The 18,660-nt window shown below is 39.3% G+C and overlaps 1 protein-coding gene across 1 annotated transcript in view; it reads right to left on the reverse strand.

Moving 5' to 3' along the window:
* The window catches only part of si:ch211-51h4.2 (uncharacterized), a 328,912-nt gene that overhangs the window by 146,862 nt on the left and 163,390 nt on the right, over nucleotides 1–18,660 (reverse strand). The window contains exons 8-9 of the mRNA XM_060833912.1: nucleotides 17,620–17,743; nucleotides 15,061–15,160 (exon numbers count right to left, since the gene is read on the reverse strand). Of these exons, the coding sequence (XP_060689895.1) occupies nucleotides 15,061–15,160; nucleotides 17,620–17,743 (224 nt within the window). The remainder of the gene's footprint in view (nucleotides 1–15,060; nucleotides 15,161–17,619; nucleotides 17,744–18,660) is intronic.

Consider the following 18,660-nt stretch of genomic DNA (forward strand, 5'->3'; position numbering starts at 1 on the left):
GTTATCAAGTAACACAGGACATCAACATTGTCAATGCTTCCACTGATTTGCTCACACACAGATTGTGACCATAATAACAACACGATTCCCAGCAATTTCACTGTTCTGTCCTTTTTATCGTAACATCGTACGTGTACATTCCACTTTACAGACATAGTTAAAAGTCATCAATGACTGACACATTGAGCATCCTAGTTGTAGCTATCATGATCTAGTTCTTCCTTCTTTTTCTCTGTCAAGTTCCAAAACATAATGTAAAGTATGAATTATATCTTTAGTCCAAGAATCTCTAATGTGGATGTGCAAAAGGACATGGAGCTGGTACTGGTGTCTGTGAGGCTTCAATGGCGTTTCCTTTAACCATGTCATGTAAATGGCTACATTAATAAAGCCTGTTAATATTCCCTCATAAGGTTGTTGACCTCACATATCCACATGGTGGCAACAGTGACCAGACCCACAGAGCCAGAGGCAAGCAGCAGTCAGAGCTCAAAATAAATGCACTCCCCCACCAAGCCTCTTGTTTTATGATTATTCCATTTTGGACAGGGATATGATGGAATCAGTGAAAGATTCAGATTAACTGGGAGACCTTCTTAAAGATATTTAGCAGGTTGCTTTTCTACAAATCACCGCTCTAGCTAAATTTGAATAGTGATGTGAAGCTTTATACTTGCAGTCCATGTCCTACCCAGATTTTACAAAGTCATTAACAGTTAATCCTGCAATTGGTATATAATTGTTTAATAGGTATCTGTTCAGTTCTGGTGGTACAGTGGACTGCTTCAAACTGAACAAATCAGTGGAAGCTCCACCATCTGCTATTTAAAGCTATACATGCTGCTCCACTTATAAAGAAATATAGTGGGTCTCTGTGACCTGTTTTCCAATTTAGTGAAATATGGTATATACCTGAAATTTCACTCTGATTTTAATGTCTCATGTCGTCCAAACTTAAATGAAGGATGGTCCAAGGATTATTTTTCTTAACCTTAACATAGCCTCCAAATGAATCAATACATCTACCCCATATCTAATTTAAAAATAGTTCTCTTGATATTCACCATAATATCTGCATACTAGAATTTGTCTTGCCAGGTTGTGCTATCAGGGAAGTCAAAAGTGTGGAGCACACTTACCACATCCCCCAGGAAGAGTTCACTTTGTCCCCATATCTTCTATTGTTGGTACTTCTATGGATGATTGTAATCCATGAAACCTTCCTGTGCTGCTGCTACAGCTATGACCTGGTGTCGCTCCTCACACTCACAATAATCTAGAAGGCTCATTCATTCAGGCCCCCACTCATGGGGCTCATTCATAGCATTAACTTCAAGCTGTTTCTCTGCATGCTTGTTGTTGGTGGATATTTGGAGAGTCCATTTTTTTTTCCATTGCTGTTGAAAACCTTTTTTTTTGTAATGTTTTGCATACTGTGGTCAATTTTTTTTTTAAACTTGTTACTTGCTGTGTTCCCTTCTGTGGGTTTGTTGTGCTTTTCTGTGGGCTTTGCAGCTCCCTGGTCTGGTTCTGAGGTCAGCTTTTGAAGTTTATTGTTTGCTGTCTCTACATCCTCTGAGGCTCTCTTCAGTTATTTTGAGCTCTGGCCGCTGCTTGCCTCTGGTTCTGTGAATCTGATCACTTTCTGCCACCATGTCGAAATTTAAGGTCCACAATCTTACGTGTGAATATTAACAGACTTTATTGATGTAACTCTTTACAAGACATGGTAAAAGGAGATACTATTGAAGCCTTCTGGACTCAGGTTCCAACTTCATGTCCTTTTGCACATGCTCAGTAGATATTCTTCGACTAAAGCTATAAGTAATCCTTTACATTGTGTTGGGATCTTATAAGGAAACTGCAACCGTTCTTACAGATTCTGGTGAATTATGGGTGAAAACACTTTTCAAATGGATTTAGCTAAGTGTGTCTAAGTCTACATACTCCTGGGATGAGAAAAAGTAGCCTCTCAGCTACTATCAATCTGGCATTTTTTTTCAAAGTAACATCCTTTTATTCTAATTCCAGGACTGCTTTAAAAATGTAATAAATGTTCACATTGCAAAAAATGTGACAGTTGCTAGTAAAATCCAATTCTAATCAATATTACTGTAGAGATGATTTGCAATGCACAAAAATGGTGAACAGCAGGGGTCTTCTGAAGCAGACATCAAATATAAAGAAAAACCTGCAACAATAATAATCAAAGAGTCCCTTAAGAAGTAAAATCCCAAAGGTCAGCCCAGTAACTCAAACAGTGTGCTTCATCTAGGCAATTATTATGAAAGGAATGATCAGGCAGAAAGAAAATCACTGGTTTTGACGTGAGACCAATTTGCATCAGATTGTATTAAAGTAAGGAATTGTGCAAACTTAGTTGAGGCAGTAAAATGTGCTAGATTGACATTTTTGCATTTGACATCACACAATTCTGATATTCAAACTTACAGGCAAGATTTAGTGAGGCATGTATGACTCTGCGTCCAAAGAGTTACCTTGCAAAATTGGTTCAATATTTTTGAGAGTTTATGGTGTATGAGATTTCAAAAGGATGAAGCAATTCAATATATGGTTATTTACACATCCTTTACAATAGCTTTCATATCTCAGTCCTAAACATGTGGAGCTTTATATTTTTTTCATTGTTGCAGTGCAACCATAGTTTGTAATGCTTAAGATACCTATCTTTATGCTGGAATATACACAATAATCTTTTCTTTACAGAAAGTTGCCATTGATTAGATTGGTTAAGCATTCTATCAGACATGATTTATTTTCACTGATTTACTAAACAAGTCTAAATCTCATTCTAAGACTGATTCGTTTTAGATTGTTCAATTCATTCTCTGAATAGGCAGATGTCATTTAACTGAAATTATATATTGTGAATAACAACGGTGGGAATTCCACTGTCTATTCAGGTATGCATGAAATTAGCACAATATTAGCTTTTTTTTGGATAATTTGAGCAGAATTGCCATCAAAACATCTGATTCATTAATTAAATGTAATCAAATTAATCAATCATAAATGAAAGCATGAGAATTTCCAAATCCAGGTAAAGCGATTTTAGGATCTATAGGAAATATAACACTGTGGACAGTATAATTTAAGTAACTCAAATTCTATAGGACATCTGAACTAAGTGCAATAAGCCCTAGCGTGTAAGCCAAATAAGTAAAGCTTTCTGAATTCTTGCTGATCAATAAATTTGAGTTTGTACCACAGATATATAATTCTGATATACAAAAAAGGATGCATTATTCATCAATCTAACAGTAATAATGATTTATAGGTTGAATAGTATCTTAGAATCATAGAATCCCTACTGTATGGAAACTGGCCATTTGGCCCACCGGGTCCATCGGCCCTTAGAACAGCATCCTCCCAGACTAACCCTCTACCCTACCACTGCATTTCCCAGGACTAACCCACCTAGCCTAAACATCCCCAAACACTATGGGCAATGTAGCATGGCCAATCCACCTAACCGGTACATCTTTGGACTGTGGGAGGAAACCGCAACGCCCACAGGAAACTCACAGATACAGGGAGAATGTGCAAACTCCACACAGATCCAGGGAGAATGTGCAAACTCCACACAGACAGTTGCCTGAGGCTGAAATCGAACCTGGGTCCCTGACACTTTGACACAGCAGTTAACCACTGCCAATCTTGCATGATTCTTTCAATGATCATCTGTAGAATGCAGAGCTATTGATGATGTATAGTGCGGTTACACAGAGAAGTGCATCAGAACTCATTGTAGAGGACAGTAGTCCCTAAATGATGGCTAGATTCTGTGAAGCTAAATGATGGTGATTTTCATAGAATCAGTGATTACAGCACTTAGAAAAGTCATTCGGTCCATTGCATGTATGCCAGCTTTCTGAAAGAGCACATCAGGCAGTCCATTCTCATACCCTTTTCTTGTAGCCATGCAATTATTTTTTCAGGTGACTGCCAAATTTTCATTTGCAAACTACAAGATAATCTGCCTCTTATACACTCTCAGATGGTGTATTCTAGATCCTAACTACTCACTGTGTAAAATAAAATTCCACAGAAGGCCATTGATTCTTTGGCTTTCACCTTACATCTCAGCCCATCCACCAATAAGAATAGCTTTTCTATTATTGCTTAGTTTTAATACTGAATGATACCAAACATGTCAATCAAATCTCCTCTTAAAGTTTTACAAATATAATAATCCAAATTTCTCCAAAATATCACTGCAATGAGAATTCCTTATCTCTGGAGCTGTGAATTGAAACCTTCTCTGTACTCTTTCCAATGCTTTCACACTTTCCCCTAGAGTGCAATGCCCAGAATTAGACACTATAATTGAGGCCAAACCAAGCTTTACCAAGATTTGTCACAACTTCCTTGCTTTTCTACCTTATGTTCCTACTTATAAAGCCTATGATGCTGTATACCCTTTCAGCCATTTATAACTTGTCTTTTATTTTTGAAAAATACTGCAAAGGTGACTGTGGATCTGAATTCAATATTGTATCTGATTAGGTATAAGGAGTGTCAAAGACATGGACTTAAACCAGAAGAAATACACTACAAACTGTAATCTCCTGATTGTTACGGCAGACGGTGAACATGATGACAAGAGACATGTTTTAAGTGTTCCACCTTCAAGAGTACACAACAGGGATAAAAGTGGGGATGGAGGTTGGTGGTCTAGCAAATGTTCTTGTCCCAAACTCACCTCATTAAGTATCTACCATGCCATTATGATGTGTATCTCATCCATGGTTCATCAGAGTACTCATTGGCTAGAAATACTCACCACTACCTAGATATGCCCATTTAGATTTGCATTCCTGGTGCTGGCATAATATTTAAAACACTGTTGCATCTACAGACATTTGCTGGAATTCCAGAACTTGCCTGCATGATTGGACACTCTTTGTCCACATGATGGTAGAGAAGATATTCGTGTCCCACTTTGCAGACAGGGGCATGAAAGTCCTTGAAGATCGATGGTACAGAAGAGGACTGTTCTCTTTTCTTATGACTGCCAGTGGAGGCCACACCACCACATCCTGTCAGTCTGAGATGAGATTGCCATCAGGGTCAATATGGTCTCCACGGTTTGGTGATACATCCAGCAATGCCGAAAGAGGGTCAATTACTTGCTTTGCTCCAGCAGGGGCAGTGTCACCATCTTCTCTATGCTACCTCTATCTTGCTTATTTCTGCTGTTCTCATTGCAGGAGAAAACACCAGATAATGGGGCAGTCAGTAGCAGGACAGGTGGTGAACTGCCCAGCATTCTGCTCCTTGTTCCCAGTGAAGACTGGATCTTGGCAGTGGCTGGTAAAATTCAGGACTGCTCATGTGGAGATGCAGAGACATCCATGCCCTGCTATGCGATAAAATAGCGATAACAGTTGTGCAATTTCATGTTATTGTCTATTATCTCATATTTATGTAATTTGCACGTGCCACAATTTGTAAGCCTTGATTGTGACCTTTGTTCCCTTTTATGTTTTGCAGGTACAAGTGGAATGTCCACACTCTGTGTGGCCAAGAGGGCTGCCACAACACATCCTATCTACCACCCCAGAGGAAGTGAGCACAGCTGCCTCACAGCTTGCAAGGCAGCCTTTTTTATCCTCCACTAATTCAGTTACTGACCTCTCGGTGTGTACGGTAACAGGATCAAAGTCAGAAGAACATGATGATGAGCATTTCACTGCCATGTCTCCACAACTGTCAGAGGAAGAAATGCCCCAGTTGTCATTGTGCTTTGACTGCAATTTGGTTGCCTGCAGCCAACAATTGTGATTTGTTAACCTGAAATTAATAGATTGATTTGCAGGAGGTTGATGCTTATCTTGTTCTGTTCTGCATTTAATTCTTCGATACAGAATGGCAAACATAGTTTATTAAATTTCAGCCTGTGTCTTTTTTAACAGTTTTAAAAATAAATAAGATAGGAAGAAAAGGTGAGCACACAAACCAATGTGCTAAAAATAGCATTTGAAAAAAATTAAACCCCTAGGATCTTTAAATGGAATTTTACAAGGTTCTGCATCTTAGGCTTCCAAATTGGATAAAGCTGTGTAGATTAATGGAAAATTGCCCTCTGGTTTGAAAATTGCCTTGGCAACAAGAAGCAGAAAATGATGATAAATGAATGGTACTTTGGTTGTAAATCGGCTTTCAGGTAAGTTTTAAGACTGTACTTTTTTTAAAAAAATGATTCTCACAATCATATGAATAAGGTAACATTTAATATAATCATGTATGCAAATGAAACTAAGCATTGTGCAGTGTTCTGACAATAAACTAAGAAATAGCAGACAGTCTAAAACATTGATAAATAGATAGTAATCGAATTATTTACGAGCAAGGAAGGCAGGCTATAATGTGGTACTGAATGATACCAACTGGAGGGGTTTCACTTGTAATGAATTATCTTTCTATAGTTCTTTTAGTCAGGCAGGAATACACTGCAACCATGTTATGCATAACATGATCCAAGTGACTGCATTCAGACCACTGACCAGTTGCTTTATTTTTGCTGGCACTGAATAAATGAGGGATATTAGCTAATACAACAGCTGAAGAGACTGACCTTTAAAAGCAGCAGTAGACTTTTTAGCTTGTAGCTAAAACACATCATTGGTCTTTTCACTTTAAAATGGTGTCCTCTTTTTGTTAGCCTTCCCACCTGTGAGAATAATGTCTCTCTCTCCATTCTGTTCAGACAACAGTGTTAATATCATTGGATAAGTAACTTAGAGGCCTAAACCCACCATGCTAGTTGGGGTCCTTTGAATTCAGTAAATTAATTCAAACAAAAATCTGGGATTGCAAGTTAGTTTCAGTCATAGTGCTCATTGATTGTTGCAAATGCACATCTGGTCCACCAAATCCATTAGGGAAGAAAATCTGTCATATTGCATGCCTACATGTAACTCCAGACCCACAGCAATGTGCTTGACCCTGGAATGCCTTATGATGTAGTCTAGCACCATACCATTACAGAAAAGAAAGCAGTGCTCAACAAGTTGCTCATGTGCAGTCAGGGATAGTTAACATATACTGTCCAAAATATACTCCAATGCCCATATCCCTTGAAAGAACATCAAATAAATCTGAAAATATTGAACTGAGTAGAACTAGACATAAGGAGCAAGAAGTCACAAAGTATCACGCAATTCCGAAGTGATCAATATTTTTTGCTAGAATAAGTTACATCCGATAACACTCTTCATGAAGTGTAGCTGCTGTTGGAGGGCCTACTCCCAATCCTCTACCCCTGGCATTTTTGATCCCCACACAAGTTTCTTCCACATCTTCATATTCTGAGCCACAACCATTTCTCACTATTGTCTTTAACTTATCCCACTTCTGTTTCCTCTCATTATTTTGAAATGCGAGGTCCATGCCCAGCAGTGACTTCCAGGGCAAAGATGGACGTGTCGATGCCAATCGGCTTGCATGGAACCTTGGAGCAGCTACACATTGTTGCTGACAGGATTTCACTGTGCCAACACCTCTGTTGGGTCCCTCCTATCAGTGGGACAGGACATACCAGCATATGGTGACATTGGTGCCTAGGATACTATCTGTAAAGTATGAATCAGTGAGAATGATTATATCAGGCTGTTGCTTGACTAATCTGTGAGTGGACTCTCCTAATTTTGGCACTAGTCCCCAGAGGATGGTTGGGACGATTTTACAGAGATTTCAGACTCTGTTTGCTATTGTTGTTTCCAGTGCTGAGAGTGAAGCCAAATGATTTATCTTCTTTTTTGAAATTTTTTAACTGTTCAACGCAATGAGTTCATATGAGACTACTTCAGAGGGCTGTTACAAGTCAACAACAATGGTATGGGCCTGGAGTCACATGTAGGCCAAAGTAAGGATACACGCACCTTCCTTAAAAGATATAAGGGAACCAAATGGGTTTTTATTGACAATTGTTTTCATTGTCTTCATTAGACTTTTTATTGAATTCGAAGTTCACCTTCTTACATGGTGAATTATTAGAGTATTACCAAGATTTTAGGATTACTAGTCAGCTACAATACCCTACATCATAGCCTAGCCCATGGTTAATCATTAGAAACATTCCACAGACATCATGCATCTATGCAGAAGCTGAAAAGATTGGTTGACACACAGCAGCCATGTCATCAGCCTTTTAATGTCCGTGCTTAAAAAAGTAGCTGTTCTGGACTTCCAAAAGACATTTAATAAGGTGCCATACAACAGACCTTTGTGCAAATTTATAGGTATTGGAATAAAAGGCACAAAGTCACATGGATACTTAGCTGGCTGTGTGACAGAAAACAGAGAGTAATGGCTAAGGATGTTCTTCAGATTAGTTGAAGGTTTTGTACTGGGACTCCACAGTGGTGACACTGGGACTCTTGCTTTTCCTGACAAATGTCAGTGATCCAGACCTCAGTGTAAAGGCAAATGTGTAGATGAAACAGAACTTGACCATTTTGTAAACTGTGAGGCAGATAGTGTACAACTGCAAAGGTATACAGATCTGTTGATAGAATTGGCGGACAGGTGGCAGATGAGATTTAATGCAGGGAATAGACATTGGGCTGAATCATCTGATATTTTGACTAAGTGTCAATTTTGTTGAGATTCAAGAGGATTTCTCTTTCTAAGGCCTAGTGGAATTTCTTGTCACGTTGTTCCAATTCCACCTGATGAACTACCTGCCACACGCCTATGGTGACCCTCTCCTCTATAGCTGGCCTGATATTACCACTCACCGTAGAAGTAGTCAACTCTCACCAGATTATCCAGGAATAGATAGGCATTGCTAGTGTCCATATCATCTTTTCTCCTGGCCAAACTCCCAGCCAAGTGTTAGTAGTCTGGAGTTGCCTTCACATGCAATGTAATGGCATAGCAGTCTTAAACCATGGCAGGCTGATACTTCCTCATGCACACAACTCCATCTTCTTGACCCAATCACTGTCTAGCCACCATACCACACGGGCCACCAGTTCTTGTACACATCTCATTCTACCATTCTTTCTCTTCACTACTACTCTGTTCCCAAAGTCCACTGCAGACCAGTATTTTCTTAATGTCCAGTGGGGGACCGTCACAGACAGACTAGCACTTGAATAATTCCAAAAATGAGCTTTTATTTACAGTAATTAAAAAAGAACTCAAACAAAACAAAATGGCTATGGTTCCTTCTCACAATGCAGCCCATTTCCACCAATCCTTTTCTCCAATGCAGGTAACCACAACTTCCCTCTTCTGGCATTACATGTTGATGATTCCCATAGCAGTTCTTTAGGCTTTTCCCAAGGAGGCCAGAATATTGGTCAATGCCAGTAACCGACCCTCATGCAGTCTTCCATGCCCTCTTATGCTGAATCATATAACTTCTTTACATATTGACTTTTCCCCAATCACTGACCTTGTCTTAACTTCAGTACATGCTTCTGCTTTCCCAACCCCCAACCTTGAATGGCTCACCCACTCTGACCACAGAATAATCCATTCGTTCCATGCTTCCTTCCACCTCTCCACCACTCAACATGTATACCCCAAGTACTCACTGCTTTCCAGGCCCTGACTGATCATAATGGACAACCCTAGAAAGGACTGACTAGACCTCTGAACTCTGTCCTTGCAGTGTGCCAGTTAGCAGTATACCATTCTGCTGACAGCTTACAATGACCGTAAAGAGACTTACCAGAGTCCACTTAGAGTCATAGAGATGTACAGCACAGAAACAGACCCTTCAGTCCAACTTGTCCTTGCCGACCAGATATCCCAACTCAATCAGAGGACTACCTTGCATACACATTCAGATATTGCCATAATTTTGAACAATAATGCAGTGTGTTTGCTATGTAAGCATCTGGCATGTGTGAGATTGATGTATCAATCAATCAAGGCCATCCCCTAAAAGCACGACTTGCTAGTACTAGCTCTATGTGTAAACTAAAGTCAATACACGAGGCACGACACAGGAAGGCAAGGCAGGTTTGCTGGGAGGTAGGCACAAAGTGAATGCGCACAGAGACAGAAAATGAGTGCCCCTAAGACACAGCCTGATCCAATTGGTATGACCAGTTGGGGTACTTATCTATGAGCACAGAGTGTCCTTGTGGCAGCATTTGAATGCTAGTTGCTGATGTGGCCCGAAATAAAGCTTTAAACTGTAGAGGTGTTCTGCAACTGGATCAGAGAGGAACCATGAGGGCTGCGAGGCTGGCGTGTGTTGGATGCCAGCATTTGTGGATACTGGGTGCATATGATTGGTGCCATGGAGCGTGCCCTGAGAAGTCATTGCCAATGTCCAAAATGATGGCCCAGAGGATCAAGTGGTGAGTTGGAGTCACTAGGTACATGCTCTGAGTTTCATGCCAGGAATTGTTGACATCTAGCTTCTTTTCAGTGGATAGTCTAATATGAAGCTGCATATTAATGTATTAATGTATTAAGAAGCAATAATCCCTGTTAATAGGCATCTCATTGCTGCCTGGCAAGAATCTCATCTTGACGCCCAGAATTTATTTGGAACTTGCAACTAATTGTCCCTGACATCTATATAGGCCTCACTGGACTTCTCACACAATTCTCCCAGATTTCACACCATAGCCGAGTTATTCAGACACCCTTCCATTTCAAAATAAAAGATACAATGCAAAGGGTTGGGTGCAGGAGCAGAGTGATCTGAGTAAATATGTGAGTACAATTTTAAAGATTGAGAAAACAATTAATGTAACATGCAGTGTTCAAAGTTTTAAAATGGGGGCATAGACATACAGGAACGAGGAGATTATATTGAACTTGTATTGGACACTAGTTCAGCCTGATCTGGAACACTGTGTGTGGTTCTGGCCATCATACTTAGGACAGATGTTAAGACACTGAAGAAGGTGCAGAAGAGATTTATGAGAGTTACCTATAGACGAAGAACTTCCTTTACGAAGTTAGATTGCAGAAGTTAGGACTGTTTACATTGGAGAGGAGAAAGCAGAGAGGAAACCTGATAGGGGTATTGAAATTCATGAAGGATCTGACAAAGAGAGAAATGTAAAAGTCCTTGTAAAAGGATGAAGAACTAGAGGACATAATTGAAAGTAACTGGCAAAATATGCCAGTTTAACAAAAAAAAACATTATTATGAAGCAAATAGTTTGGATCTGGTTGCACTGCTTGCAAGTGTGATGGGGACAAGTTCAATCGAGACATTCAAAAGGGAGTTAAACTATTTTTGAAAATGAACAGTTTCTAAGTAAAAGAAAGTAGGATGTGGCCACTAAATGAAATGCTCATTCAGAGAGCTGGCGCAGATACGATGGGCCAAAGGGCCTCCATCTATCCTCAGCAATTCCGAGATTCTGTCAATACAGTTCATGTTTAAAATTATGAATCAGACATTTTACCATTGGACATGACAAAAAGCTAAACTATTGTCAGGATTTTGAAAATCAGTGAATTCTTCCAAGTGTATTATAATACTGTAGCCAATAAAGCTTCCAACTTTTCATGTCTTCCAAATCACACATGTATTTGGTTGCTAATTACCCAGGGAGATAATGCTAAATTTGTTCCCATGAAATTCCTCATTGTCCAAGATAAAGTGCGACTTTAAATAGCAAACAGCATGCTAAATAAATTGTTGCCACATGATCAAAGGAATAGATCTCACTTTCCAGGAGTAACCTTTGAGATCTCGCTGATATTCATCAACCAGATATGTTGCAATCAGAATCCACTCTTTTTACTTCAAATTGCATAATTCTCAGATGTTTAGAATGACTTCTAGTTCTGAATATGTTCTTGACATGTGAGAAAATTAATCAACAATCTGGACAGAAAAAGTCCCCAAATGTGTTAAATAAATGTTCTTGCGATGTTGGAAAGAAAGCTTTGTAAAGAACCCATGTCCTCCTTTTTATTCTGACTTTGTCTCTAAACCTGACCATATACAGTGTATTGCATGTTACTGGTGTCATTAGAATTTCTTCCAGTAAGTGGAAAGTACAATTTCAGCCTTAATTATCAAGAACATAATCAGTTGTGATTTAATTGATGTGTAAATTACTGAAGAAACGTGAAATTCATATTAAGAGGGAAATGTGTGAAGTAATTTAACACAATTGATTTATAAATCTCATAATTCCTCAAATCAAAAGCCTAACATAGCTTGCTTTTACTGACTGTTGTTTGCCAAAGTCCAATATTGTTTGCTCAACTTGTTCAACAGCTGATTTTCAGTAGTTTGCTTTATGTAATAATTTAGTAAGAAAGTAGCTATCAGTAACCAGTATTGCATTTCCAGTGAAATCTAATACAGATTATTAGCATATATTAAGTGTTCCTTTACCACACAGTTTTATTAAGGAAGCAATAGAATTGAAGCACACTCAACTATTGACCAGTTGCAATAGAGACAGCATTGATTTTATCATGTTGGTAGCTTCCCTAAGGCGCATAAGATTATGGAATACAAACATTCAAGTGCCATTGGAACACCTTACCACTCTTAAGAATAGAATGCTGAAATAGACAAAGTTTTTGACTTAAATACTGCATTTCACTTAATACTATCAGGTGAGATACATTTTCATTTTTATGTTTCATTTTTATATTTTCATGGAACATTGAAGTTCTTTCAAAATGAAGGAACAACATTGGAGTGGCTGCTTGAAGCTTAGGAACCTGAGCTGCTAAATAACTTCTTGAGACAGGCAGGGCAGTTTCTTGGGACAGTAGCAGAAAGTCAGGGGATGGATTGGGCAAGTAGGGGCGGGTAAAGAGGTGGGTGAATTAATTTAAAATAGCTAAGTGGTTGTTGTTGACCAGCGCAGACTGAATGAGTCAAAGGGCCTTTTTTATGTGCTGCAGATTTCTATGACTCAATGATACTATGACAAGGCATAACCAAGATCAAATCATGTTCCATCTACCTTTAGTCCTGTTCAAAAGTCTGGCATGTTCAATGCTGAACACATAAGATATTTACAGAAAAAAGACAGTAGATGCTTCAAACTTTATTTCCAGAGTTTTGTAGAATCACTAAAGCAAGCAAAGACAATGTTTTTCAGAATAGGGTGGGTGAGATTGGGTGCCTTTGGGGAGATCCCAATATTGTACACCCCATTTTTGGGTTTCACCTTCACAAGGTTTGAGATGTTTGGACAAATACTGTTGGGTTAATCATTTAAATATTCAGTTAGTTTATTAAATACTGTTATAATCAAATATTCTAGCTGTCACAATCAGTGGGCCTGTTTCCCAGGTTGAATGATGACAGCATAACAAAGACACTGACAGGCTGGGAAACCTTTGTTAAGTGGAACTGAAGAGCTCCGATCACAGGCAGGAGCTGACGTGACCTTTCCCAAAGAATGCTAGCACTGCTTTACAGTTATTGCTAACTTCCTGAAGGTCACTTAAGATGTCACAATTCACTCATCCGTAGTTGCACATCCCTGCTGTTACAGTTCACCATGGCAGGGAACTTAACCATACATGAGGACCAAGAGGAACAGTAACAACATCAGCAGCCGTATGCTTCAGAGATACAGGTCCTACCTCTGGGCAGACAGGATGGACACAGAGACTGACTTCCAAGGAAATGAAACCCCCAACATATGGTACAAAGGCAGAGGATCAATATGCACATTGACCAGTGCCTCAGGATATCACAGGAGATCATTGCTAAGATCTGCATGATCTTTGACCAAGACCTTGTTTCCAGTGGGTCAGGTGGACACACCTTGCTTAATGGACCTCATAGAATATGGGTTCCCTGATTGGGGCTGTTAATCTGGTCCAACGATGGAGCCCTGGCTGACAGCTACAACAGAAGTATCAGAGGTTCTGCACACTCTGAGAGCTGGCTCTGAGGAAGCTAGATCAGTGCTAAGGACTCTGCATGGTGAAATAAAGGGTGGCTTGATGCCAGGATACTGGCCTCTGTGGAGTTACTTCACAAAGGAAGGACATTGATGAAACAACTGAAGATGTTTAGGTTCAGCCATCACCCTTAGGAATTCTTGTGATACCCTGGTGCTGAGATGACTGATGTCCAACAACCATAACCAACTTCCAATGGGACAGAAATAACTCCAACCAAGATGGTGCTTGCACCCGGATTCTTGTTGACTCCACTTAGCTAGGGCTTCATGATGCCACACTCGATAAACTGCAAATATTATGTCAAGCACATTAACTCTCACCTCATATATGGAGGGTTGAGTTTGAAGTACCTGCAGAAAGCTGAGTGGCACAGCAACATGGCTTAGCGTGGGGAGTTCTCTACTGGACAATGCTGGGACAGAACATGGCACCTGAAGGTGTTGCGTAATTCACCTTTCCCATCCTCTTGGCATACTGTCTCCAGTCTGCAGAGGAAACACTTCTATTACTGATTTTCCTGACCTTTTCCATCCACATATGCTTGCTTGAAGAGGTTGCCCTCTCTCTACAAAAGATCACCTCACTACAATCCCCCGGATCATGCAGCAGAAACTCCAGGAAAGAAAGAGAGATGCAGAAAGCAGACATTCCAGACCTTCGCTTCATTCCTGTAGTTCCTGGTGCCTTGAAATTCCAAGTGCTGTTAAGTCTCATGTGCCAAGGTACCTTTGGCTAGAAAGCATTTCTTTTGGTTAATGTGTACCTGATCCCACTCATAGTCTCCAACTGATTAGGGAATCTAGGAAAGCAGACAATTTCAGTTGGTTCTTGATCCTCAACCACTGCCTGCATTTTAGCAGGGTTAAGTGCTATTTGGAACTTGATCATCTGATGTTCGAATCCTTAAAATTCCTAATCTTAGTACCAATATTGACGAATTCTGTGTCTCAATGCCTGCTGAAGAAATGAAGGACTACTTATCACAGGTTTTTAGATCACAAGTTGCTATTCTTGCTCTTGCTCATGAAATTACAGGCAATTAAAACATGCTGTCAAATATAATGCAATCAATTTTATTTACCATTTTGTCCTAAATGCTGATAAATGAACACTTCATCAATTTGTAAGATACAAATATAACTGTGTTAAAAATGTACAGTAGAAATAACTTACCAAGTGCAACAGTACCCATCAGGAAGGGTGTTCCAATGCTGGAGAAATCATTGAATATTTCTTGATGGATCTCAGAGCCAACAACAAAGGTCACAATTACCTGAAAAGGAGAAAATGGAATTGTGCATAAAAACTGGTTCTCTTCTGAGAAAGATGGCACAATAGGCAGGACCTTCCTTGAACTATGACAACAGGCATGGAGCTGGAAACATTGAGTGAGGTGAGATTCACAAAATAATGGAGGCACGTCGGGATAACTGCCAATACATTCCCACTTTCAGGGAGCTTTCTCAGATGTGACTGGGAAGCACTGTGCAGAGCTAGGTAATCAATCAACATTATTACAGGCCCATTGTGAGGCAATGTCAGTGATATTTTTCCAGTAGTAAGAGTGTGCTCCCTGCCAAGTGCAGGGGCCACCATTTCAATGGAGTTGTCCTCCTGCAGCAGACTGAGAGACAATCAGAGCCTGAGGCTCCAAACTGCAAAGAAGGGGCTGCATTCAAACAAAGTTGCAATCAGAGCTGAGATCATTGGAAGAGTTTCTCCTTCACCTGATGAGCTACCAGTCTAGATCCTAAAATCTGATTGAAGATTTGTAGCTCGGGTGTCCGTTGTTGTGGTTCTGCTCGCCGAGCTGGAAGTTTTTGCTGCAAACGTTTCGTTCCCTGGCTAGGGAACATCATCAGTGCTGTTGGGGCCTCGTGTGAAGCGCTGCTTTGATGTTTCTTCCGGTATTTCTGATTGAAGATTTGTATACCAGAAGAAACATCAAAGCAGCGCTTTACACGAGGCTCCAACAGCACTGATGATGTTCCCTAGCCAGGGAACGAAACGTTTGCAGCAAAAACTTCCAGCTCGGCGAGCAGAACCACAACAGTCTAGATCCTGCTTACTTATGGACTGATATGCAGGCCAGCTACAATGCCTTGATTGTTCTGCTCTTGCTGCCGGCAAGTGTTGTTCCAAACCCCCATTTATTCCCAATATCACAACTTAAAACATGTGACAAAATCTAGCTCTTCCTGTTAAACTTTTTCGGGTGAAATATTGTGTAATACCTTCATAATACATTCAAATTAATATGACATCAATGACCTTAAATAGTTCAGGTTTTTCAACATCTGTGTGGACATCCCACATATTTGCTTGCCAATTTTGAATAACTACTTATGGCAGAATGTAAACTCACTGTGGCAACACAAAACATCATGCTCGTATCGCCCCTTCCCTATTAGTATCATCCAAGCTAACTGAACAACTTTGAAAGGATTTACACATTATGTGAATGATATTAGTGTGATAGCAATGTCATTATAATAACGGCAGTGGTGGATCAAATTGTTCACCTTCAGCTACTTCAGCAGTGGGTAATAAGTATGTTCTCATTTGCTGTGCCTACATCTGATGAACAAATAATATGTATAAGAATGTGAATTAATTCTTTTGCTTTGACTTTGCAGGACTGAAGATTTATTTGGGGCTTAAGAGCAACAAATATATAAAAATATCATCAGCTCCTCAAAAGAAATGGGCTATGAGTCAACTGAGCCTTCAGTTAGTTTGCTGGAAATCCATCTGGCTCTAGTGTCTAAGGTAAAGAATAGCATCAGGGTTTGTTTTGTCATTAATTCTACCGGAATAATGAATTACCTCGCACTGACAGAAACTCAATGAAAACATGGCTATCAATATCACTTGAAGTAACCTCTATTTAATGCTGTTGACTAGTAAGATTAGCCTTGTTCACTCATGTTTCTATATGCATTTTGTTCAAAACGATGAAAGTTAAATGGAAGTGATGAAGGGAAATGTTCAAAATTCTCTGAATCAAAATTGAAAGTGGACAGGCCTCAGCCAATAACTGGTTTCAATGATTTTCAACACATCTTGTATAAGGATGAAAAGGTCTTAAAATCAATTTCATTTTTGGTCTCTTAATGATAATGGAAATTCCAGGTAATAATTTAGAGATTCAACTCCAAGTTATTTTCTTTCCTGCAATTAATTCGGCAAGGTCGTTTAGCACACATGGGACTCAAATGAAAAATTAACCAGTGAAATGAGAAGGAATTCTTTCCTTAAAGCAGTACATACATGGAATACATTGTTCAAAATTTGTTCTTTAATTCCTACTTATTCCACTGCATCCAATTTAAAAGACTCATCCCTTCATGGATATGGTCTCATCCTTCCCTTCCTCTATAAATGAATCTATAAAACTTTGCAACTAATCCTGCCCCCGTCCCACCCAATACACTGCAGGCCAGATATCCCAAGAAATGACAATCATAATGCACAAAGAGTCATGAATTAATTTTCAACTAACATATCAAATAAATTATGAGAGATCAGGTGGTATGTCAATATTTTCTCATCTGAGCACAACTTACTCAGGGCAAATGTGCAATAGTAATATTCCAGGGTTATATTTGTTGATGTTTATCTTTCACACAAAGGAATTGACGAAAGTATTTCATTCGTAGAACAAATGTTTCAAAAATGCATTCTGTACATGTTTAGACCAAAGGAAAATAAGTTGCAAAGTACTGTACTCACTGTGATGATTAACAGAGTTCCCTTTGCCAGGGTCAAAATGGATGTGATTGGCTGTATAATAACCTGAGCCATAATAATTCCAAAAGACAAGATCCACGTGAAGAACGGAATGACATAGACATGCCTAAATTTAAAAAAAATGTAATATTGGAACAATTCTTCATAATACTGACAAATGAGAATTTATAGATCACATTTTGGAGTGAAGTACTTCAACAGTCAGTGCTGGCGTGGTTTCTAATTAAAATAAATAACTTTGATTACAAAGCAGTCACATTTGTACAGATTTTAAGATAATACCAACTTAGGTGAGGATAACATGTTGTGAAGGGGAGGGGATTGTTGCGTTATGAAGGAGAGGTCGATACCCCTCTGACAATTAAAACCAAACCACCCAGAGAAACTCACCTCACCTCGTAATCGGATAAAACGAAGTGTGAAAAGTGGTATCATTTACCTCTTATCCCCAATCTGTTATAAAGGAGTGGTTAATTGAAATGGAATCCTTTCACCCATTCTATGACTAACACATAACAATTTATTTATCTAACTCCAACTGTGAACAAATTAGCAGAATTACTAAAAAGCCAAACAATCTGTCTTTAACTACCTATTCCTGAATAAAACAAGATTCTAACTGGATGCTGTTCGAATAAATACAAGTTCCACTTTTAAAAATCAAATAATAAGAAAACAATAAATTAAAACTTAGTTTCTTAAAGTTCACACAGATTGTATCTTCCAGAGTGTTCCTCTCTCCGGCAGTACAAACACCTCCCATTCACTGAACCTGCTGTTGGGGGTGTTTTCTCTGTAATTCTTTTGCCTGGAATTTTTAGCTAAAAGTGCCATGATATGTTTATGAATAGATAGATGGAGCTTTTTTTTCAAAAGAGCATGGAGATTTCTTGTGACAGCCTGGTATGTATTTCTCAGTTGGTGGGTTTGGTCTCTTCAGATGGCAGTTAGCTCTCTCCTCTCTGTCCAACTGCCCCTTTGTGATATACACCCTATGACACACCAAATTCTTATAATATGATT

This window comes from Hemiscyllium ocellatum, chromosome 13, assembly GCF_020745735.1.
Source record: "Hemiscyllium ocellatum isolate sHemOce1 chromosome 13, sHemOce1.pat.X.cur, whole genome shotgun sequence".
In the NCBI taxonomy this organism is placed as follows: domain Eukaryota; kingdom Metazoa; phylum Chordata; class Chondrichthyes; order Orectolobiformes; family Hemiscylliidae; genus Hemiscyllium; species Hemiscyllium ocellatum.